The 25,672-nt window shown below is 40.4% G+C and overlaps 1 protein-coding gene across 1 annotated transcript in view; it reads right to left on the bottom strand.

The window, feature by feature from the left end:
- The window catches only part of LOC139167122 (target of Nesh-SH3-like), an 84,895-nt gene that overhangs the window by 40,022 nt on the left and 19,201 nt on the right, over positions 1–25,672 (bottom strand). Inside the window, exons 4-9 of the mRNA XM_070751541.1 lie at positions 21,475–21,607; positions 14,829–15,010; positions 12,606–12,670; positions 4,025–4,073; positions 1,761–1,832; positions 894–986 (exon numbers count right to left, since the gene is read on the bottom strand). Of these exons, the coding sequence (XP_070607642.1) occupies positions 894–986; positions 1,761–1,832; positions 4,025–4,073; positions 12,606–12,670; positions 14,829–15,010; positions 21,475–21,607 (594 nt within the window). The remainder of the gene's footprint in view (positions 1–893; positions 987–1,760; positions 1,833–4,024; positions 4,074–12,605; positions 12,671–14,828; positions 15,011–21,474; positions 21,608–25,672) is intronic.

The raw sequence follows: 25,672 nt of genomic DNA on the forward strand, positions 1-25,672 counted from the left end.
TCTGGCGCCTTGGAGCATATTTTTAAGCCGGGGTGGCGCAGCAGGTCGAATGCTGTACTGCAGGCCACTGAAGCTAACTGTAGATCTGTAGGTCAGCGGTTCAAATCTCATCACCGGCTCAAGGTTGACTAAGCCTTCCATCCTTGCGAGGTGGGTAAAATGAGGACCCAGATTGTGGGGGCAATAGGCTTGGCTCTGTTAAACAGTGCTATTGCTAACATGTTGTGAGCCGCCCTGAGTCTGAGGAGAAGGGCGGCATAAAAATTGAATAAATAAATAAATAAATGAATAAATATTTTTACAATCCGACCAATCAGGTGTTTACAGTGGGGGGTGTCCCTCTGACCTTCCTGCCAATCAGCTTAAAGCTTTTTTGGGAGAATTGGTGCTAGACTTATGGTTGGGGGTCGCCAAAACATGAGGAACTTATTTAGGGGTCACGGCATTAGAAAGGTTGAGAACCACTGATCTATGCTCTGGTTGAAATTGTTTATTTAGTATGCTACATATTGCTGATTCTGCCCAGGATAACTATATCCATAGTAAATGAACTAAACATCAAATGAATAACATATCTAAACAAAATTATAAGTATTTGAGAGAAGCAATGTAGGGGAAATAAACTGTCACACAAAACCATATCAAAATTTTCTGTACATTCCTACTCATAAGTGCTAGTTTTTTCTAAAAAATCTACACTGATTTCCTAAATATAATGGTAGGAAGCAATTGAATTAGCTTCTGAAGCATAACATGTAAGTAATGTGGCTTTTTGGTAACTGAGTATACATCCAACAGCTTGTCTGCCATTTCACATCACGGGCATAGTTAAACATATGGCATTTCTATGTGAATGAGAGAAAAATTCTATTCACCCAAGGTTTACTACTTACCTACACTTTGTTTTGGTTTTTCAAATATGTCCAACCTTGAGGAGAATGGAGGTTTCAGTTTTGTTGCATTGAAATCAGGAACAATAAGATGCACTACACATACAGTACAGATAAATGAAGCAATTAATCATTTAGAAGGGTTTCTAAAATTCCAATCATATACAAATTAGTATCAGTAGTAGAAAGAGTCAACTGGTAGAGTAGAGTAGGATAAGGATTATAACTTATAGAAAATTATGTGTTTATTTTTCAATAACCGCCAAAAACAGGCATCCTTTACCATCCCAAAAAGATGTTATGTACTCAGAATACATCAGCTTTTAAAAATCCTTTTACTTACTTTCTGGATATAATAGAATACCATAACAAAATTTTGATATCATTCAAGTTGTGATAATGCTAACAAAATAAAGCAGGAGTGAAATTCAATTTTTTCCCCTACTGGTTCTGTGAGTGTGGCTTGATGGTCGTGGCAGGGGAAGGATACTGCAAAATGTCCATTCCCACCCCACTCCTGGTGGAAGGATATTGCAAAGTCTCCATTTCCACCCTACTCTGGGCCAGTCAGAAGTGGCATTTGCCAGTTCTCCAAACTGCAAAAAATTTCCGCTGAACCTGCTGAATTTCACCCCTAAAATAAAGCATTATTGTTACCAACAAAATTGGCACTACCAATGACTGAAAAGCTTAACTATGTACTTTAAATTTCTTTTTCATACAGCTCCATTGCTTGTTCTCCAAATGCAGTACAAGCTAATAAGAATTGGTTTAGCTATTTATATCCACTTAGACAGAGAGCCTCCCAGAAATAAGTTGTGAAAGTAAGGCACAGAATGTTTATAAAAAAATAAGGACTATCTTAATCACCTAATATGGGTCCTGATAAAGGAGACTTCTTTAGAATGTCAGACTGCGTCCGATGTGTAATATTTTGAATAACTGCAGAAATAATAATGAAACTGTTAGAAATCTATATATTTATTTTGATAAAAAACCTGACACATTAGGGTTGATATGAAAGATTCTGAGTGGTCCCCATAAGCTACATTTATTAACGTATACATATTATTTCTTATTTATGACATTATGAAACACAATATTCAGTATTATGTAACATTATATATTGAAAATGTGGATTTGAAGGTAAAAACAGCCAAAGAAACTATGGAAACTTTAGATAGGACACTAAAAAAATCAAGGTAATGATTTTAATGAAAGAGTTTTGGCAGATACAAGAGTGCACCCAATCCAAAGTATGTTTGAAGTGCTTGGACATAACAGAATGTGTACCTGTTAGGTTATGTTGCAAATGGAATTTCTAAAAATGAAGGGAAAATAACTTGGTGGTGGAGTAATTATTATCACTTAACATCAGATCTCTGAATTCCTGATATAATGACCATATGCAAAATTAAAGTAGATCTCACCATTCACTACCTTCCAAGCCTTTCAAAAGCTCTATGCCAATTTTGCTAAGTGGAACACAGTACGGAATTTTGTTGTTGTTGGAAAAGGAACTTACCAAATGGGGTGGGTTCCTTATGATTTGGACCAGTTTGCCCAAATCGGTAGCAACCCACTGGATCCAGTTTGGTCGGTGCCAGTCTGTGGGCGCCACCATCTTAAAAACATTTTTTTTGCTTTTTTTCCCCTGAGCATGTGCAGAAGCAGAGTTTCTGGCACTATGAATGTGGTCACTGAATAATACTGAGACTGTAGTTACTATAAATGCTCTTTTATTCTTTATACAGTAGAAAGAAAGTTGCTATACTTTGCTCTGGGCGCGAATGAAGAAACAGTGTCGGTTTGCCGCTTTTATACTTTGTTTCTTCCTGCTCAATTCAACTGACATTTACTTAAATTTCCCGGTTATTTTTACCCAATCAGATTTAAACATGTCTGACATAACCAAGTCAATAAATATTCAACACCCCGCCCTCCTTGGTTCAACAAAAGGTCACTCCGAAAGCCATGTGACAAAGTCATCCAATCTGCTTGGTCTGTGTACTTCTCTCTCAGACCTGCGCAGATCATTCGTGTCCTGGCAATCGGCCGAAGAGGAGGTCACCATCTTGGTTTTTTAATTTTTTTAATTTTTAAAAAAGATTTTTAAAAGATTTTTGCCATTTTGCATACGTGCATGCGCAAACTGCGTGCTCTCCCACAAGGCATGACCATGCAGCAGCACAGGAAGAAGTGAACCTGCAGTGAGGTAAGTTAGCACCCATCCCTGATTTATTTATTTATTGGATTTGTATGCTGCCCCTCTCCGTGGACCAAATTATAGCACTTGTAAGATGATATTATAATATTTTTTAATAAACTACTGGTGAATGATCGAAGTAAATATATTGATATCAATACAGTTTTATTTGCAAAAACATTTTAAACAAAAAAAACCTTAATGTAAACCATTCCAAACTTGATTGCAAAAAGTCGACTTTAGCAACAGAGTGGTAAATGCCTGGAATGCATTACCTTACTCTGTAGTTTCTTCCCCAAACCCCAAAAACTTTAACCTTAGACTGTCTACCACTGATCTCACCCCATTCCTAAGAAGTCTGTAAGGGGCACATCAGCATGCCTACCATCCCTGTCCTAATGTCCCCATGTATCTGTAAAATATCATGTACTCATAACCATGCTTGTACTTCTTATATATTCACAACAATATTTATACTTGTTTATACTATGGCTGTAAGCAAATATACACTTGACAAAATAAATAAAGAAAGTAAATAATTTTTTTTAAAAACCAAAAAGCTCTTTATAGTTATTCTGCACAACCTTCTTTGATTCATTCCTATCCTTAAGGCTACATAAGGAGGGATTCCTGCCCTGTTGCCAAACCATTGTGTGTTGCGGGGGGAGAGTAAACTCAATCCAGATTTTAATTTTTTGCAAGGATGACAAGCTCTTCTATATGACTTGACTAATGCAAGATTTATCTCACTGAGGGGAATTGTCTGAAAGAACTGATTTTGCTGAAAGAGTTGGTATTTTAGAATATTTCCAGCATACTTAAGTTAAGCAGATGTATTTTTGCTCCCATTACACACAGGCAACACTAATTTTTTTTAATGCACATTCTTTCTATTCTATAAATATAAGTACACAAAATCCCCCATTACCTTGTTTGATTACTTTAACTGGAATAAAAGTTCTTGAATCCGGTATAAACTGAAAAAAAGAAAAGAAAAATAATAATGGATACATGAAATAATTGTAAATACTTTTAAAGACGCAAATACTGTTCCTTCCTTATAAAAATTATTTTTCTCAATAGTGAAATAGTGATCTGATCCATATGCACAGCAAATGTATCAGATCACAGTTGAATTAAAACATTTCATTTATTTCATAGTAAATGTTTTATGAAGTATTTTAAACATGTCATGAATAGCCATTCCAGCTGCTGAAAGTAACAGAGAATTAAAATGATGAAAGGATATTATAATCTAAGCACTAAAATTGTTTTCAAACTTTTAAAGATGATTAAGGTCTTGGTCAGAATGTTGATTTGAAAAGAAACCCCACATATATTCTCCTTATAATCTCAGTTCTGATAATTCAGAAGCAGTGTTGTCTAGGGAATTCTGGGAATTGAAATCCACACGTCATAACGTTGCCAAGGTTGAGAAAACCAGCTTTATCTTCTTGAATGGCTAAATTATATTCCTGGATGGAGCTCTCCCCCCAAGTGTGCAATTTGGAATTTGTTATCACCATTTAAATGAGCCCTAGAAACAAAACTTTCAATGTGAACTACATAGTTAAACATCACTTCATGTTTTAGTCTAAGGAGTGAATGATTTTTTGAATCCATTCCCTCAACATCCAAATTTTTAATTTTTTGGTCTGCATTAAACAGACACAAAATCCTATGGATCCTTAAGGACTAACCTAATTGATTATGCCATGATATTTTATAACTAAAATAAAAATCCATCACATTAAATTCATTTTTTCATAATATGTCTGGAACAAAAAATATATTTTGAGAAAAATGGAAGATAAAACTAATCAATTTCATTTTTTAAAAAGTCAACATTCCCATTGCAGTCCTATTAATAAGCACTCATAAAATTCTTACAATATATATTATTTGCATACTATGAGACAGTGTTAGAAAACCTTTTTGGCACTAAATGCTTAAATGGGAACATGTACACATGTGCGCCTCGTAAATGAGAAGTGCAGCCATCTGGTGAGCATGTGTGCCGGGTGGCTGCTCTTCAGGTTTCTGGTGTACACATGTGGATCGGCCACCTGATCTTCCTGTTTATGATGTATATGCGCGCACAAAGACCAGTTGACTGGCATGCATGTGCATGCTGGAAACTGGAAGAGCAGCCCCCCGGGATTATTAAAGATTGTTAAGTGGAGCATAGAGTGCTTCAGAAGCCTAGTGAAGCACAAGCTTGCCTGCCTCAGGCTGCACAATGTACTCTCCATCTCCTGAATATCTCATGCTTTGCTTCCCATCTTTGGTTCCTTACAGCCACTTGAATGCCTGGAGAGGGCGAAAACAGCTTCCTCCACTCCCCAGAGACGCTCTGGAGGCTGGAAACGGCCTCTTTCCCAATTTCTGGTGAGCCCAGTAAGCTCGTGTTTCATCCTCCCCATGCTCCAAAGGCTTCCCTGGAGCCCTCGGAGGCTCTCTGGAAGCAAAAAACGCCCACCCAGAGCCTCTGTGCGAGCCAAAAATCTGTGGCTGGCACACACATGCACATTGGAGCTGAGCTAGGGCAACGGCTCATGCGCCAGCAGATATAGCTCTGCATGCTAATTGTGGCACCTGTGCCATAGGTTCATCATCACTGGTACAGAAGGTGATGAGCTAGGATTGGGAACATTAAGTGTGAGTACCCAGCCCAATATAATGATAATGATAATGATAATGATATTGATAATGATAATGATAATGATAATGATAATAATGATAATGATAATTATTATTTATTAGATTTGTATGCCACCCCTCTCCGTAGACTCGGGGCGGCTCACAACAACAATAATAACAATGTTATAATGGAAACAAATCTAATATTAAAAAACATCTAAAAAAACATTATTTAAAAACCATGCAACACACGCATACCATACATAAAATATAAAAGCCTGGGGAAGGTGTCTCAGTTCCCCCATGCCTGGCAATATAGGTAGGTCTTAAGTAATTTGCAAAAGAAAAGGAGGGCGGGGAAAATTCTAATCTCTGGGGGGAGTTGATTCCAAAGGGCCAGGGCCACCACAGAGAAGGCTCTTCCCTTGGAGCCCATCAAACAACATTGTTTAGTCGACGGGACCCAGAGAAGACCAACTCTGTGGGACCTTATCGGCCGCTGGGATTTGTGTGGTAGAAGCCGGTTCCGGAGGTATTCTGGTCCAATGCCATGTAGGGCTTTAAAGGTCATTACCAACACTTTGAATTGCAACCGGAAACTGATCGGCAGCCAGTGCAAGCCACGGAGTGTTGGAGAAACATGGGCGAATCTGGGAAGCCCCACGATAGCCCTCGCGGCCGCATTGTGCATGATCTGAAGTTTCCGAACACTTTTCAAAGCTAGCCCCATGTAGAGAGCATTGCAGCAGTCCAACCTCAAGGTGATGAGGGCATGAGCGACTGTGAGCAATGACTCCCTGTCCAAATAGGGCCACAACTGCTGCACCAGGCGAACCTGGGCAAACGCCCTCCTCGCCACAGCTGAAAGATGATGTTCCAATGTTAGCTGTGGATCGAGGAGGATGCCCAAGTTGTGAACCCTCCCTGAGGGGGTCAATAATTCCTCCCCCACAGGGTAATGGACAGACAGATGGAATTGTCCTTGGGAGGCAAAACCCACAGCCATTCCGTCTTGTCAGGGTTGAGTTTGAGCTTGTTGACACCCATCCAGACCCCAACAGCCTCTAGGCACCAGCACATCACTTCCACTGCTTCACTGACTGGACATGGGGTGGAGATGTATAACTGGGTATCATCAGCATACTGATAATACCTCACCCCATGCCCTTGGATGGTCTCACCCAGCGGTTTCATGTAGATATTAAATAGCAGGGGGGAGAGGACCAACCCCTGAGGCACCCCACAAGGGAGAAACTTAGAGGTCCACTATGTAATTCTGAAACATGCAAGAATTCTCATTACAACCTCATTACAAGAAAAGTGGGGCTTGCTTTCTACCTGTAACAAAACATGTTTCTCCATCTCTCCCTTTGGGAAATATGATCTGCCTTTTTTAATATTCCTCAAAATATTTCTTTCTTCTAGGAGGGGGTGGCTTCCCACATTTTTTTGACAGATTAAATATGCCTATAATATTGCATTGTTGCTCAGTTTCCTTGAATTGCCTGTGTGACTTGCAATTCTTGCAGACTTATTGGAATACTGTAGCTTATTGTATATGTTTCAATAAAGCAAGAATTCTCACTAAATATAACAACTGGGTGGAAAAGACAACATTGTTAGGAAATTCCAGCACTTCCTTGCTTGAAAAATGTAGTCAAATGTAATTTACACAAAACAGTTTCTTTGCATAGGTCAGCAGCAAATTGCTTTAGTTTAGTTTAGTTTAGTTTAGTTTAGTTTAATCACATTTCTTGCCAAAGCAGCTAGCCAAGACAACTTAAGGCATGTCTGAAAATACTGAGCTTTTCTTAGATGATATGGTAAAATATTCATTTACTGATTCCCAGACTGCAATACATATGTTTATAACAAAGTTTGTCAACAAATAAATAAATCAATATAAATAAATCATACTCAATCAACTGATGTTTAATCATTGAAATAAAATAAAGTCAGTTATCACACATATAGGATATATTAGGAAGACTGTATGAAAAAGTAATTTAAAAAGTCAAGATATGTAAAATATGTAAAAAAGGGGATAAGACTTCAATCCTGCAGACACAAATACCATCTTGATCTTTTGAGCTCCCCGGAGAACACCCCTTGTTATATGAAACATTACTAAATAAAACAAAAATGCTAAACTGTAAAACTGCCAGTCAGAATTCAGACAAATAAAACTCAGAGTCCTGTCATTTAAGGTTAAAAGTGAAATTGTCAAAATCAAAACTTGAAGCATCAGAAGCATAGCAAAATCTGAACAAAATGGCGCGTAACCCATATACTAAAACCCCCTTTTCCACCCCCCTGTTGGGCATCCGTCCAATCTCCATTGTCCTGACACATCAGGTGGTCCAAAATGCTCCTCCCAGGCATCTCAGGAATTTGCCAGTCTAATGGTCTCGCTGAAATCTGGGAAATCGAAACTGAACAAAACGTTTATCCTCCTGCACACTTTCCAACCCCCCTTTATTATCTACCGCTCCCCCGTCTCTATGACAATCAAGCAAAGAATGCAACAGCAGGCAGTGCAGGTTGACACCACCAACCACACTACTACTCTCCAAAAAGACCTTAACTCTGTGTCAGGATGGTCAAACATCTGGAAACTCCAAATCTCAACCAACAAATGCTCTGTCTTGCACATTGGCAAAAAAAAAAAAAATCAGAATACCAAATGCAAGCTGACTAAATAAGACCTTGCAGATGACCATCACTCTGTCAAAGATCTTGGAATACTCATATCAAATGACCTAAGCGCCAAAGTTTACTGCAGCAACTTTGCCAAAAAGGCTTCAAGAGTTGTTAACCTAATTTTATGTAGCTTTTTCTCTGGTAATATTACACTACTACCAGAGCATACAAAACATTTGCCAGACCAATCCTTGAATACAGCTCATCTGTCTGGAACCCACACCACATATTGGACATAAATACATTAGAAAGTGTCCAGAGATACTTTACTAGGAGAGCCCTTCCCTCCTCTACTCGGAACAGACTACCTTACGGAACCAGACTTGAAATCCTGGGCTTAGAAAGTTAGAACTACATCGCCTTTGGCACAACCTAAGCATTGCTCATAAAATTATCTGCTACAACGTCTTACCTGTCAACGACTACTTCAGCTTCAACCACGACAATACACCAGCACACAATAGATACAAAGTCGAAGTGAACTGTCCCAAACTTGACTGTAGAAAATATGACTTTAGCAACAGATTGGCTAATGCTTGGAACTCATTACCTGACTCTGCGGTTTCGTCACCAAACCTCCAAAACCTTATCCTTAGACTGTCCACTGTTGACCTCACTCAATTCCTAAGAGGTTAGTAAGGGGCATACATAAGTGCCCCAGCGTTCCTACCATCCCTGTCCAATTGTTCCCACTTATCAGTACCCATCTTATGTATATAAACAATGTTGTACCTATGTATATTACAAATACATACTTGATAAATGAATGAATGAATTAATAAATAAATAAATGAATAAATAAAATAACTGTGTTGTCTTTTTTGGCAGCTGGTCTCTTATATACTAGAATGATGTGGGGTTTATTGGTTTCTGTCCTATTCTTTTCTGTTACAAAGATTTTATCTTTCTAAGCTGCCCCAAGCCACAAAGAGTGAGTTGGCTGGCCATATATATTTTTAATACACAAATTAACTAATATGTAGGAGCATGTAAATTTACTACCCTGTAAATTAACTAGGATGTTATAAATTAAAGTAACTATACTACAATCAGTATGAAGGAATTTAGCTTCTGATGGTAACGAGATGATGATGATGTATGACAGGAAATTTCCTTAAACTCTAGAGAAAGAAAGAAGGAAGGAAGGAAAGAGAGAGAGAGAAGAAAAAAAAGAAAATCCATATACCGTATTTTTCAGATTATAAGACGCGCCAGTGTATAAGACACGTCAAAATTTCAAGAGGCAATAAGAAAAAAAGGTTTTGTCCTCTCCAGCATCCCAAACCCTCTACATGCCCCATTTTTTGCAAAAATGGGCCCATTTTCCACCCATTTTTTGTAAAAAAAAAAATGGACTGGACAAAAGGTTTGAGAGGCCTGCAGAGAGCTCCTGGGGGCTGGGACAAAGCAAAAATGTCCCTGTATTTGTGAAAAACGGGCCATTTCTCCCCCATTTTCCCACAAAAATGGGGTTGTTTTTGCCTTACCCCAATCCCCCAGGAACTCTCTTTAGGCTTTCCAGACCTTCTGTCCACCTCATTTTTGGGAAAAATGGGCCCATTTTTTTTTGCAAAGATGAGGTGCAGGGGTGGGGCTTAGGGAGGCCAAATGGCTTTTTTCCGTAAGACACACTGACATTTCCACCCACTTTTAGGGGGGTAAAAGGTGTGTCTTATACTCCAAAAATACAGTAGTAATCCTGAAGATATCCATATAAATGGAAAAATTAGAATTGCCCATTTAGGAGATTTTGGATAACTTCATATTAACGTTTATTATGTGATCTTGGCTCCTTGAGAAGATGCCAATGACTATATCTGAGCCATATATCTACTTGGCCTGTTTAAAAACAACTTGCATTTATCTGGAAATCAGATGTTGGAAACAATTCACCAATGTCAGATCTGTGTTCCTGTGTTCAATCTTCCTGTTTGCTCCTTAATGTGTAGCTCCTTGATGTGGGTCAGCTGACTAATTTTTCCTGGATTTGATTCCTGGACTGTTGTGGATCACATTTCCTTCTCTGCATGGCTATGCTCTAGTTCCCTGAAACTGTGCTCTCCTATATCTTGAATTGGGACTAAATTCTAAACTACCGTGTTTCCCTGATAGTAAGACCCCCCCGATTGTAAGACATATGGGGGGTTTCAGGGGGGTCGGCTAATATAAGCCATACCCCGAAAGTAAGACATATGTCTTACTTTCGGGGAAACATGGGGGGTATTGCCGCCGGGCCGATTGCCGAGCGGGGACGGGGCGCGGGAGGAGGCAGCGCTGCACCGGACCCCTCAGGCTGCTCCGCCCGGGATGGGGCTCCTCCCGAGCCCCCGTGCGCCCCTCAGGAGGAGCCCCATCCCGGGCGGAGCAGCCTGAGGGGTCCGGTACGGCGCTGCCTCCTCCCGCGCCCCATCCCCGCTCGGCAATCGGCCCGGCCGCATTGCTGGCGTTCCAGGCGGGTCGCCCGGCATAAGCAGCGGTTTCGTGCCTCTCTTGCTGAGCGAGGACGGGGCGCGGGAGGAGGCAGCGCTGCACCGGACCCCTCAGGCTGCTCCGCCCGGGATGGGGCTCCTCCCGAGCCCCCGTGCACCCCTCCGGAGGAGCCCCATCCTGGGCGGAGCAGCCTGAGGGGTCCGGTGCAGCGCTGCCTCCTCCCGCTCCCCGCCCCCGCTCGACAATCGGCCCGGCCGCATTGCTGGCGTTCCAGGCGGGCCGCCCGGCATAAGCAGCGGTTTCGTGCCTCTCTTGCTGAGCGAGGATGGGGCGTGGGAGGAGGCAGCGCTGCACCGGACCCCTCAGGCTGCTCCGCCCGGGATGGGGCTCCTCCCGAGCCCCCGTGCGCCCCTCCGGAGGAGCCCCATCCCGGGCGGAGCGGCCTGAGGGGTCTGGTGCAGCGCTGCCTCCTCCCGCGCCCCGTCCCCGCTCGGCAATCGGCCCGGCGGAATTGCTGGCGTTCCAGGCGGGCCGCCCGGCAGTCCAGGTTTCATCATTCATTTATCTCAGCTCGGAAATTATGCGGGTCTTTCAATCCTGCTGCTTCTTTTTAGCTCCTTTCCTCCTTTTTTTCGGTGCCTTTCATCAGCTGATGGACCCCAAACATTGCAGACCCTGTGCTTTTCTGACTTACCTTCGTTAAGGATGGAAGGCTGAGTCAACTTTGAGCCTTCGGGAACGCGACCCTTTCAATTTTTTTCCAATATAAGACATACCCCGAAAGAAAGACATAGGGGGGATTTTGGGGGTAAAAAGAAAGTAAGACACTGCCTTACTATCGGGGAAACACAGTATATTTTCCAAGCTATATATATGTCTGCATAGCCAACAGAGTAGTTGCCTATGTAATTTAACTGGAATACTATTTGTCAATGAACCATTTGTAAATAGAGTTGGTGAATTTGTTTAGCCTGAAACAGGATACTGCGAGTCAGACCTTTCCAAGATGGTACTTTCAACTATCTCCAACAGCATTAAATACATAGTAATCATAGTAATCTAAAAGTAAATGTTGAAGTGTATGAGAAGAAGGGGAGATGCTTGTAGCTTAATACTGCTTGCATGTCTGCATGTTAAAATATTATAATGGTGTAGCTTATCTATGATAAAAATTAAAATTAAAATAAATGTTAAAAAAGTAATTTACCAGTGAATTAAAATAGATATTAGTTGGCACTCAGAAAAATAAAAATAAGCAAAGAAAAATATCATAATCTTGTACATATCAAAGGTAAAAAATTATAATCTTAGTATACTAGTAACCCTAGTATTTCAGTTCTAAAAATCTTCTTCAATAATTCAAATATTCAAAAATGGATTTAATATAAATACAATATAAATACAAATACAAATAAGAATTAAATTCAATTATCTTCACCTTGATTTGTAATTGGATAGAATACAGTTCTGATGTGAAAAGTGAGTAGCATTTGTAGGCTCCCTCAACAGGATTTAATAGCAATATTTGCATATATTATTTCATTTTATAATGAAAAAGAAAAAATTTAGATTCATATTTGATACACTGTACATATAGAACTTGAGCTATGACTGGTCATTTAACAACTGTTTGAAGTTCATTTAACATTTATCCCAACTTTCAGCCATAATGGGCAGGCAATTTACCTACATAGAAAATATTCTAACTAATAAAGATACAACTAATTTTCATTGCATACCTTTGTTTGGATTTTAGGGAAGTTGTAGATGTCCTGGAGTTCTCCATTTTCTCCATTGTTTTTACCTGACATAAATATATATATGTATAAATGTAAAAAACCCTCCAATAATCATTTAAAGATACATAAACACATTAATTTTGTAACGACAAATGTAATGTGATCTATACTATTTCCCATTTTTATATCGCAGTTAACGAAAATTTTAATGAATGTATTGCCCTATTCCTCAAGCTATATTTAAACTCCAGCTGATTTCTGCAGTTAAGTCAGTGATCTAACTAAGCTGGATAATATTTATGAGTAAATCTTCATATTTTACTTTTTATACGCATATAAAATAGTAACTAATTCAAAAATTAAAATATACAAAAACACAAAAATAAAAAAGTAATAATCTCATACAATTAATGACAACTGCATATCAAATAAGATGCCAAAAGCTAACATTGTATTTACAACTATTGTTTGGCTGTTCTGTACTCCCATCGCAGTATGTTTCAAAAATCTAGGTTCAGTCATTGTAAGATCTTTTCTCATCTTCTTCATTTCTTTATTTCTTTATTTATTAGATTTGTATGCCGCCCCTCTCCGTAGACTCAGGGCGGCTTACTGAACATATTCCTGATACTAGCAGAATGAAAAGGACTTCACTAAGATTCATCTAGATTGCGGAACTCACAATCGGCCGCAGCCTTGCACAACGCAGCAATGTATTCATTAATGGACTCCCCCTCCTTCGGGTTCTGCAGATTGAAGGCATGCTTCCACATGAATTTGGAGGGTTTCGGAGCATAATGGGTCTTGAGCATTGTCTGTAGGCTGGACCAGGTGACCGTCTGGACTGGCATTGGTTCAGCGAGTGCCTGGATTGTCTCAAACATGTCTGTGCCTCTGTAGCTCTGAAAGAGTGGTCATTTATGGTTGTTTGATAGTCCAAGGAGTTTGTTTGCCTCCATGAAGCATTCAGAGTGAGTCATGTAAGTGTCCTGGGCCCAGAGTTGAAGTGCTCCCATGCTATGTTGAAGTGACTTGGCGGGTGTGCGTCATCATGTCAGCTGAGTTGGTGCTTTAGAAAAGCCATTTGTCAAAGAATTTCTGCCCTGGGCTGGATTGTGAGGTTGTCAGCTCTTTTCTTGCCTATATACCTTCCAATTTCATCCTTGTCGCCAGTGTTAGATAGGGTGAATGGAAGTGGCAGACATAAGTGGCTTCAAAACAACAGCTCTTTATTCGGCAATTATCTACAGCCAGCAAAGGCTCTGTCTGACAGCCAACCCTTTTATAGGGAGCTGCGAGGCAGTCTAACCAATCAGCAGTCAGTATTTTTCTTCCAGAATGGAGGACCGACTGAAGCCTATGTGCTTCAGTCGGAGAATGTAATACAAGTGTTCATTCTTGTGAAGTACACAAGTGTACTTCATTCAGTCTTGCTACAGGCCTGAGAAAAGGCCAGATTTTCATAGTCTTTCTTATAACAGCAGGGTCATGGCCATGCAAATCATAGGGTAACCTCAACTAGAAGATTTCTTAGTTTAAAGGAACTAGAGCAGTGATGGCGAACCAATGGCATGGGTGCCACAGGTGGCATGCGGAGCCATATCTGCTGGCACATGAGCCGTTGCCCTAGCTCAGCTTCAATGTGCATGTGTGTGCTGGCCAGCTGATTTTTGGCTCTGGTAGGGCATTTTTGGCTTCCAGAGGGCCTCTGAGGGGATGGGGGTGGCGGTTTTTACCCTCCCCCTGCTCCAGGGAAGCCCTTGGAGTCTAGGGAGGGTAAAACATGAGCCTACTGGCCCCACCAGAAATTAGGGAACAGGCCGTTTCCAGCCTCCAGAGGGCCTCCAGGGGACAGGGAAAGCTGTTTTCACCCTCCCTAGGTATTGAATTATGGGTGTGGGCACTCACGCATGTGTGATTGTGCATGCAAACGCTCTTTTGGCACCTGAGAGAAAAAAGGTTTGCCATCACTTAACTAGAGCATGCTATCTATGACATATTGAATTGGAAAGGAGATACTATGGAGATAGTTTATCTAGTCTGGGTGTTATCTATGTGTGATTATGTTATGTGGTTATGTTCGTCTTTTAAATTATGCGTCCTTTTAGAAATTATTAGCCACCTAAATTCTTTTTATAGTCAAACAAGTTAAAATCCAATCAAGAAGTAAATAAATCTGTCCTTTTAAGCAGAGAAAGTTTGAAACCCTTATAAATTACTTACTAGGAATAACCAGTTTGTAAATGAAACTTTTACTCCAGATCCCATCATCTGTATTGTCCTTCACTCCAAATTCATAAATAGTATTAGGTTTCAAATTGTCCACCACTGTTTCTGTAGTTGGACAAAGCTGCAAGATCCACTTCTTATTCTTGTCCTTTTCTCTGTAGCGCACTGTATAAAATCTAGTCAGAAACAATAAATATAAACTTTCAATCTGAAGAAAATGAAAGGCATTGTATGCATCTTTGCTGAGAGCAAAACACAAATTTATTGTGTATTGTCACAAACGTGGGGTGTTTTTTTTTACTTCAGAAATTTTTGAATTAAGGGAATTGTGGGAAAAGAAACCTGAGATGGTGAGGTTTGAGATATTAGACAGAGTAATTTCATTATCCAAATTGAGTTAAGTTCCTTGAATTAATTCAATGCAACTATCCAGAAATCAGGTAAATCTGATCAATACTTCTTCACACAGTTTTCTTAGCAACCATGCTAAATTAGCTGACCTATATTATGCTCTATAGCAGAGGTCTCTAAACTTTTCAGTCTGATGGTCACATTGGACATTTTGCAAATATTCAAGGGCATGGGAAAAATAATTTTATAAATGAGTGAATAAAATTGAATAATGGAATGAATTGTTTTATTTTGTTCAATATTATATTCTCAACAACAGCAAAAGAGAAATTGGACAGCTATAAACAAGTAATGCTGTGCTTGTATGGACAAATGATATCAGAAAAATGTCAAACATTAGAAAATTTTCTGAAGAAATAATAAATGAATAGCTGCAGATGAGAAAAGATGGCTTTTCTTTATAACTTTAAATTGGGTTTTTTTAAGATTATTTTTAATATTAGATTTGTTTACATTGTCTTTTTTATTGTTGTTAGCCGCCCCGAATCTTCGGAGAGGGGCGGCATACAAATCTAATAAATAAATAAATAAAATAAATAAATAAACTTTAATTTATATAAATTTCACAAATTTATGGAAAAAGAGAATGTAGTATAGATTGCTTCTCCTCACCCTCACAGGCAAAGGAAGTGACCCTTCAGCTGCCTTCTTCCTCCTTATCTGGATAGCAGGGGAGGGAATGATCTATGGCAGTGAACCTTTTTTGGTTCGCATGCCAAAAAGGGTGTGCTAGCATGTGTGCATGCACCTACACCCCTTCCCTCCCCCCATGCATGTGCATCACCTATGCTGCCCCCCATGCATTCGCAAAGGCTTTCTGAAGCCTGATAGGCAGTGGTGGGTTCATACCAGTATGGTCCAGAGTGCTGCACCAATATGAACCCACCGATGCAATTTTTGGTGATTTTTTTCCGGTGTCTCCATGTCAGAAGGAGAACTCTGGCCTACCCTCATCTTAATGCCTTCATCCGAAGAACAACTGAGTAGCTCCTTCTCAGGAGACACCAGAAAAAAATCTCCAAAAATTGCATCAGCGGGCACTTTGTACCACACTGGTATGAACCCACCACTGCTGGTAGGTTAAAAAAAAAAACCCAATGGGCAAACCGGAAATGCATTTTTCTGAACTTCCGGTTTGTCCGTTGGGGAATTTTTTTGTCTTCGGAACTTCAGGGAAGCATCTGGAGGAGGAAACAGCCTTTCCCAAAGTCAAAAATCAGCTGGCAAGCACAGGCACGCATGCTGGAGAGGAAACATGGAAAAATCTCACATGCCCTCCGATATGGCTCCGCTTGCCATCTGTGGCACGCTTGCCTAGGATTACCATCACAGATCTATGGGATCCAACAATTCCCTAATGGCAAAAAAAAAAAAAGCAATCTTCCATCTGACTTAAAGCTGGCACAAATTTTAAAAGGGAAGATGCTTCTTCTTCCTCGTCCAGAAATCCTCCAGCTGGCTCGCAACCCCTCCCACTGCAAAAATTAAGGGAATCCTATCTTTCTTTCTAAACAGTGGTGATTACATCTCTACTTTCTTTCCCTGTGCTTGGAAAGCATCGAAGTACAGTACATGGGTAAGGTGACCAGATGTCCTGATTTTGGCGGGACAGTCCTGATTTTAAGCTATTTGTCCCGCATCCCGCGGCATTCCCGATTTTTCAAGAAATTACCAGTCGGTGGCTGCAAATTATGTTGGAGCCAGAAGGACCATCTCTTCATCCTTTGATGCTGGGCAATCACGTGGCTTGAAGGAATCACCTGCCAGGCAGCTCAGCTTCCATGCTGCCCAAAATTGGCTTCTTCGTGGCTTCCAAGTTTTTTCCCTGGCAAATTCTACTTGCCGGTGCTGAGAAAAGACTTGGAAGCCACAAAGAAGGGCAAACTGAGCTGCAGCACACGGAACAAAGTTTCCTTCAGCCAGGGCAGCAAAGTTGGGGCGCAGGGACAAATAATTAAGGATTGCAAATACCGTGTTTCCCCGATAGTAAGACACCCCCAATTGTAAGACGTATCGGGGGTTTCAGGGGGGTCGGCTAATATAAGCCATACCCCGAAAGTAAGACATATGTCTTACTTTTGGGGAAACACGGGGGTACAGTAGAACCTCGACATACGTCCCCCCCGCCGTCGTTCCCCCCCCCCCCGCCGCCACCTGCAAGCGCTCTGCCAGGCAGCTCTCCTCGCTCCCCGCCTCCTTTATCTCTGGGTCTGCGGAGGGAGGGAGGGTTCCGGCCTTCCGAAGCGGCGCTGGGCGAAAGGGGGCGGGCGGGCAGCGGCGGAAGGTGAGAGGTGCCTCTTCGATATGCCGGAGAGCCGGAGAAGGGGGAGTCCGGACCCCCCCACCCCTAGCAGAAGCCAAGGGCGGGGTCCTTTAAAGTGGCGTTGGGCGAAAGAGGGCGGGCAGCCAGCAGCAGAAGGCAAGAGGTGCCTCCTTCTCTGGCTCTCCAGCAGATCGAGCGCGCGAAGAGGCACCTCTCACCTTCCGCCGCTGCTGGCCGCCCTCTTTTGCCCAGCGTCGCTTCGGAAGCCGCCGAACGCCGTCAGGGGGGCGCTTGGCGAGCGACACTTCCCCGCGGCACTTGGCGAGTGGAGAGGCGGTCGCCAAGCGCCCCCCTGACGGCGTTCGGCGGCTTCCGAAGCGACACTGGGCGAAAGAGGGCGGCCAGCAGCGGCGGAAGGTGAGAGGTGCCTCTTCGCGTGCTCGATCTGCTGGAGAGCCGGAGAAGGAGGCACCTCTCGCCTTCTGCTGCTGGCCGGCCGCCCTCTTTCGCCCAGCGCTGCTTGAAAGGACCCCCCCCCCTTTCCACCCCTTGTCGCCCGAGACGAGGTCGGGGCACTTCCTTCCCATTGCCACTGCGCTCTCCTTCGCCCGCCTCCTTTCCGGCAGCTCCCCGCGCACCCATCCCCTTCGCCTTCGAACATGTTGCTGTTATTTCGTTGACAGAAAGCCTGCAGCGAGGCACATCGGAGCAGTAAATGGAATTACTACTCGGGATACAATCTTGCGCCCGGAGTGCCTCTTTAGCCCCAAAGCTGTTTCCCTGCAAGTGAGCGGATGTGCACCATCCCTGGAAGCGAGCCAGTTTATGCCCTGGAAACCAGCTACTCTTCCAGCCAAGGCACCTTTTGAACTGGGGGAGACCCCACCACCTGGCAATGCACAATGGCCCTCCTTGCTCTCCCTTCTCCCCCACCCCACCCCAAGGTTGGGCTTCTCCATGCGCTTCTGTTCAGCCTCAACTCCGAGCGAACCACTTCCCTCTTTCCCCAACGGAGCGGCGTTGCAAAAAAAAAAAAAACACATCTTACCTCTCCCCTTCCCCCAACCCCGGCCTCTTTCACACAACCCGACCTCTTTCTTTCTCCTTCACGGCCGGTTGCAAAGAAAAGAAAAGCGAAAAAAAAAAAAAGAGAGTCCCGAGCCGGAAGAGTCACATTACCTGTGTGGCAACCGAGGGTCTGGCAACCGAGCGCGGACGTCGGCCACCTGTCCCGCTCCTCCGAGTTCGCGCCCCGTTCTCGGCTTGGCAGCCCGCGCGACTTCCCCAACAAAGGAGAAACTTCTGCGAATCGTGCGTCGGCGGCGAAGCAGCTGGCTGGGGGCCGGTCGAGCAGGCTCGCGGGCGGCCAATGGGAAAGTTGGGTTCGTGCAGGAAACGCAGCCGCTGCCGGTGCTGCCGCCGACCTGGCCTGGTTGGAGAGGAAGCTGCTCCGACCGACCGACCACCGGCAGCAGCAGCAGCAGCAGCAACCCCGAAGTGTGTGACCTGGGGGTGGGCAGGGGAGGCAAGGAGTGCCTTCGCGCTGGGACGGAAGTGGAGGGCTGCTGCCGCCTCCACCGCACCCTTGTCGGCCACACAGCAGACGAGCACGGAGAGAGCGCTGGAGACGCTTCCTCCCGGTGGGGGCAGAGACCAGGGGACGCCTCGTCTCCCCCCTTCCCGGGTATAAATCAGGAAGAGCGGAGGAAGGCGAGGCTGATCATCTGCTGCCCGCGAGGCAGGGGAAGAGGCGGTGGCGCCGCGGCGAGGCGAAGGTGAGGGGCACGCGGGGAGCTGCCGGAAAGGAGGCGGGCAAAGGAGGGCGCAGCTCCAGCCGCTAGCCTTGGAGACAGTCGGCCTCGCTGGCCGCTTGCAGCCGAGCCTCGGCAGGGGAAGAGGCGGTGGCGCCGGTGGCTCGGCTGCAAACGGCCAGCGAGGCCGACCGGCTCCAAGGTGAGCAGCCGGAGCTGCGCCCTCCTTCGCCCGCCTCCTTTCCAATGTAAGACATACCCCGAAAGTAAGACGTAGTGGGGCTTTTGGGGGTAAAAAGAAAGTAAGACACTGTCTTACTTTCGGGGAAACACAGTAGCTGTAGAGCACAATGGGATAAATGCTGAGGTAAAAGTCTGTAGAGATTTTTCAGTCATCCGTCTCCCCACTCCCACCCCCCGGTCAATGGTGTCCCGCTTTACCAAAGTAAAAATCTGGTCACCTTATACATGGGAGAATTTGGCAGGCCAGAGGGATATTTCCGTACGGCTAGTTGTAGCCAGCAGACTTATTTTATTTCTTTTTCTTATTTTTATTAGATTTGTATGCCACCCCTCTCTGAAACCTGTTATATGGAGAACCTTGCTCTATAGAAATAACAGATATTTCTTTTGTTTTATTATAAATATCTCTGCAAACAGAGATGCTTTTAAAGTTCACATTAAAACATAATCTAGTTTTCTCATTTGCCAATGTTATTTCTCTGTGTAACGTGTAATTTAATAACAGAATATCTTTTTTTGCAAACATAATTTTAGGAACTTGCCTGTGGCATAAGTTTATTAAAATATATAACATTTTCTTATGAACTATGACAATTCCTTTTTAATCTAGCAGTTTTTATTTAATCCCAATATGATAAAAATCAACTTCAAAGCATCAAAGAAACTATACAAACAAATATATTGAAATAGGTCTTTATCCATATCAGCATACAAACAGCAGCGTAATTAGCAACTTAGATAGTGGTGACCTGATAAATTCCTCTCTGAATTATTGTCAGTTGTGGGTTTGTTATGTGAATGACTCTCAAATTACAGTGCTGTTATATTATTCTTTCATTTAAAAAAAAATATAGCATATTCATTAGAACTGATTAGATTCTGTAAACCACTTAGAGAGGTCTGTAAAAGCACTATGAAGTGGTATATAAGTATATAAGTCTAAATAGATAGACTGCAGGCCTGGAGCCATTGAGTACGATACCACCTAGATCTGGTCATAGGAATGAATGGTTGTTCTTTTTTTTCTATTGAGTATTTTAAATATTATTGTATTGTTTTTATAGGTTGTATGCTGCCCAGAGTCCAGAAGGGGTTGGGCGGCTTATAAATTAATTAAATTAAAAAATTAAATTAAATTAAATTAAATTAAATTAAATTAAAAAATTAAATTAAATTAAATTAAATTAAAAAATTAAATTAAATTAAATTAAATTAAATTAAATTAAATTAAATTAAATTAAATTAAATTAAATTAAATTAAATTAAATTAAATTAAATTAAATTAAATTAAATTAAATTAAATTAAATTAAATTAAATTAAATTAAATTAAATTAAATTAAATTAAATTAAATTAAATTAAATTAAATTAAATTAAATTAAATTAAATTAAATTAAATTAAATTAAATTAAAAAATTAAATTAAATTAAATTAAATTAAATTAAATTAAATTAAATTAAATTAAATTAAATTAAATTAAATTAAATTAAATTAAATTAAATTAAATTAAATTAAATTAAATTAAATTAAATTAAATTAAATTAAATTAAATTAAATTAAATTAAATTAAATTAAATTAAATTAAATTAAATTAAATTAAATTAAATTAAATTAAATTAAATTAAATTAAATTAAATTAAATTAAATTAAATTAAATTAAATTAAATTAAATTAAATTAAATTAAATTAAATTAAATTAAATTAAATTAAATTAAATTAAATTAAATTAAATTAAATTAAATTAAATTAAATTAAATTAAATTAAATTAAATTAAATTAAATTAAATTAAATTAAATTAAATTAAATTAAATTAAATTAAATTAAATTAAATTAAATTAAATTAAATTAAATTAAATTAAATTAAATTAAATTAAATTAAATTAAATTAAATTAAATTAATGCTATAACACATTTTTGCATATAAAACAGATCCATTATGGAAAAACATTATAGTAACAGTCCATTCCATTACCTGTCATTTGCACAGTTATTCATTGTGGTCCAATCATGCTTTGGATTTACTAATATCCCCCAGGATAGGAAGGCAGATGTGGGAGTTAAAGTGCCTATCACCAGCTGAAGGGGTTTGTGTGTCTTTGTTTTACCTATATAAGAAATATAAAATTGCATATTGTTATGTTTAAAATCAGAAGGCTTCTAATTTCATCATATAAAATGAATATAGTTTGTATACTACAGGGATAAAATGTTCTCAGTTTGCTAATGCCTGTTGGTTGTCGGAGAGCCGGTCGCAAAGGCAGCGTGAGGTTCCACCCAGCCACCTGAATGCCGCCATCTGGGTTCCTTTACACTCTGCGCATGCACAGAATACTTTGTGCTTGCACAGAGGGTAAAAGAAGAGTCCTTTATTTCTCCTCTCGAAACAAACTACCGTACTTCTCCAGATTTCAAATACTATGGTTAGACAATCTACAACTATGTCGCCTCTGAACTGATTTAATTGCTGTTCATAAGATCACCATAGCGTCCTTCCTGTTAGTGACTACTTCACCTTCAACAACAACAACACAAGAGCAGTATTAGATACAAACTAAACATAATAGATACAAACTAAATGTAAATTGCTCCAAACATGATGGCAGAAAATATGATTTCAGCAACAAAGTGATCGATGCCTGGAACTCACTACCTGGACTCTATTGTTTCTTCCCTAGCCCCAAGATCTTCAACCTTATATTATCTACTGTTCACCTCTCCCCTTTTCTAAGAGGTCTGTAAGGGGCGTGCATAAGCGCACTATTGTGCCTACTGTTACCAAACCACCTTTTGTTATATTTCTGTCCTATTATACTTTTTATCATTTGTTATGATTTGTTATGTTAATACAAACTTAATTCTATACTTCTATGACAAATATATAAATAAAATATAGATAAATAAATAAATAAAATAAACCCAAATGGTGGCATCCAGGCAGGTGAATAGAGCCTCACTCTGCCTTCACGACTGGCTCTCTGATGACCTACAGGCATGACCGAACTAAGAGCATTTCACCTATGATAAATTATGAACCATTAGAATACAACATACTGTACTACCTCTTTTCATCATTGCTAAAATTAGATAGGAAGGTCAAAAGTCATAATTTATGAGTTATTTTTATCTATACATACATACAGCTGTGTGCCAAATTATACATACTATACATACAGTACATACATACATCTATGCCAAACTATTCATCTCCAAATGTCTCATTTTTGATGCCTTGAATACTGCTTACTTTTATGAGTGCACTCTAACAAATATATTTATCTGTCTTTTAACAACAAAATGAGATTTCTGTTTCTTGGGTTTTGAATAGAATATATATATATATATCTCATAAGATTTTGGGTTGACTCGTAAAAACTGCTAAAAGGCATACCGGGTTTTTGTTGTTGTTGTTTAAAGATATGTAGTGGTTTTATTTCCATGAAGTATTTCCCAGACATATTGGCATATAGCTTCTATTTTGTTATGTAAAACTCAGACAAATTGAAAAAAAGGTGAAATATTTGTGCCATTTTTTGTGGTATACAAAACAAACATTATCCATTAATTGGAGTCGAGTGAGGTGCTCATGGAAAGAGGCCAATACCTAGCAAAGTTGGCCATAGATCAGCATCAGTAAAATTGAAAGAGAACTTATTTTAGTCCTCAAGAATAATTGTCTGTACAGACGTACTTAGACAACTTGGGACAGCTTGCAAAGCAATCAGCGAATCTTGGAAAAGTTGTAGTTGCTTTAACAGTTTGTAGAGCAGTGCTTCGTTTTAGCTAACACGATTTACAAAGCATTTGTTTTAAATGTTTTATTTTAATAAGAAAGCCCTATTATCTTCATAGAGATCAGAATAGTCTCTCTTTTTTTTCACCAAGTCACCTTTTGTTGTATTTGTTAATTGTTTTTATTTTGCCTGACTAGATTTTTTAAAGCAGAATATTATTTTGGAAACGTTATCATTTCCGCTACTCTTCTCTGGTACACATTCTTCATTTTCAGGTCAGAATTTTCTACTGTTTTCTTTTTTCTAAATTTTGTTTAACAAAGAGAGAGTTCTGCCTTGCAGAAGTCCATTAAAAAAAGTAGTTCAAATTTCTAATATATGTTATTCACTTTTTTCCTTATTATTTTCCTTTATGAGACAACAAATGCTGTGTCATTTGCTTAAATACTTATTTTTATATATCAAATAAATGGATGTAATTTAGGGGTATTTCTGGGTAGCAGCTGCGGTCAGAAAGCCTACTTGTTTGACAGTTGTGCTCATTTGTAGTGGAAGACCTCCAAGCAGTGGACATCTGATGCTTAAACTATTGCAATGAACTCTACAGGGGGCTAAAGAGCAATAATTGGCAAGCCTTGCTAGGCCATTGTAACATCTCTGGCTATCTTTTGAATTTTGTTGGGATATTCTGTTTAATAGCATGCTTGCACTGTCGTGCAGGACAGGCCTCCATGACACAGTGGAAGAGGAGACAAATATAGACACTCCCTTTTCACTAGTAAGTCACTTTTTGATAACACTACTGGGCTTGTGCTCTGCTACCCTGTATATACCACTGCAGAGCAAATGACTCCTCCCTTTTCTCTCCTCATTACTTGTTTTGCTGACTCCATGTTCTTGGCTGAGGGCAAATGTGTGAGATGGTCAATCCAATGCCATCCTCACACATGATAGTATCTAATAACTATTGAAACAGTCTGAAATGTAAGCCTTACTACCTGCCTCCTGTAACGCATGATATTGAAGCAAATCAACTAAATTGTGAGTAAAAGTTTGAGCTTCCATCTTATGCAAGGAGTGATCATTTGCTACTAAACAAAGGGGGAATGCCAGCCACAAGTCTCTTCTTGCCACACTATATCTGCTGCAAAATAAATAGTACAAACTCTGCAAATTAATAATCAATACCCAATAAATTTCAGGTGAAATTTGAGTTACCTATAGCATAACAAAGAGCTATGTGGAGGACTGTCTCTCTATCACACACACAGTTTCTGCCCATTGTGTGTTTTCTGAGAAGGCTGGCTTTAGTGAGACACAGGAAACAAGCTTTCTCTGCCTTTTGGAACAATATTTTTCTGGTGACCCTTTTAAAAATTTGACATTTCCGGCAAGTCTTGAATTAAATTGAGGAATGGCATCTGGGAATTATGAGGAAATTGGACATGCTTTATTTGCATAGGGTTTACTGAATGGATTTGGTTTTTATTGCTAGACATATTTTGTATTGACTGTATTGTTTTTAATTTTGTAAACAGCGAAGGCCATTCAGTTAGCGAGGCCTACAAAAATCAATGAATGCAACTCCGCTCAGACAACTTGTCTGACCTATTTATGACTTCATATGCAGGAAATATGCTAATTTAAGATAGGCAGTGACCCTTTGTTGTCACATCATTGTCCTCAGATAATTGGACTTGCAGGTAAACAAAGATGTTTTTTCCCTAAAACATCATGTCCTATCTCCCTGCTTTACTCCTTCCCTGAAGTAAACAAGCACCTTTCTTTCATCTTTTCCAATTGCTTTGAGGGCAGCTTCACTGACCCTGTTGTGTCCAAAGGACAGTTAGGTTTTGTACCCGCCCCACATTCCTTGGGCGGGAAAATATTGTATCCTGATTGGTTGGCTCAGCCTGGCAGCCCGGCATATATATAGCTGCCAGGCATGGCCATGTTGTTCTTGTTCTATTCTGTAACCGTTATACACTGTTAATAAAGAATCGTTCTTACCCAAGTCTGCAATCCTTCACTCCGCTAAGGATCCAACAGACCCTCCTGTATAAAAGCCATTTTTTTGGTGTATTTTTTGCTCTTGGCATAAACAACAAACTGATGGCTTCGGCCTGACACAAACATAGAGAATTAGAATACTGTAGTAGCGTACTTCTAGCTCCATGGAAGATAGTGCTCAGCAGTGCAGGCACTTAGAGCAACATGAAACATCTGCTGAAATATGCAATTATTCTGTAGTTTGTTGTCAGACCTAAAACTTTCCCATTATCCTTCATATGAATAATTGTGTTAATTATTTCTCACTGTTTATGAGTCTAAGTGAAGACATGGGCTAATTTTGTCTCGAAATTCATATCATAAAATGCTATTAATCAGATTTGTGAAACAACAGAGCAAACTATCTTCTGGATGCATGTCATATATCAA

Source organism: Erythrolamprus reginae, chromosome 4 (genome assembly GCF_031021105.1).
Source record: "Erythrolamprus reginae isolate rEryReg1 chromosome 4, rEryReg1.hap1, whole genome shotgun sequence".
Lineage (NCBI taxonomy): Eukaryota > Metazoa > Chordata > Lepidosauria > Squamata > Dipsadidae > Erythrolamprus > Erythrolamprus reginae.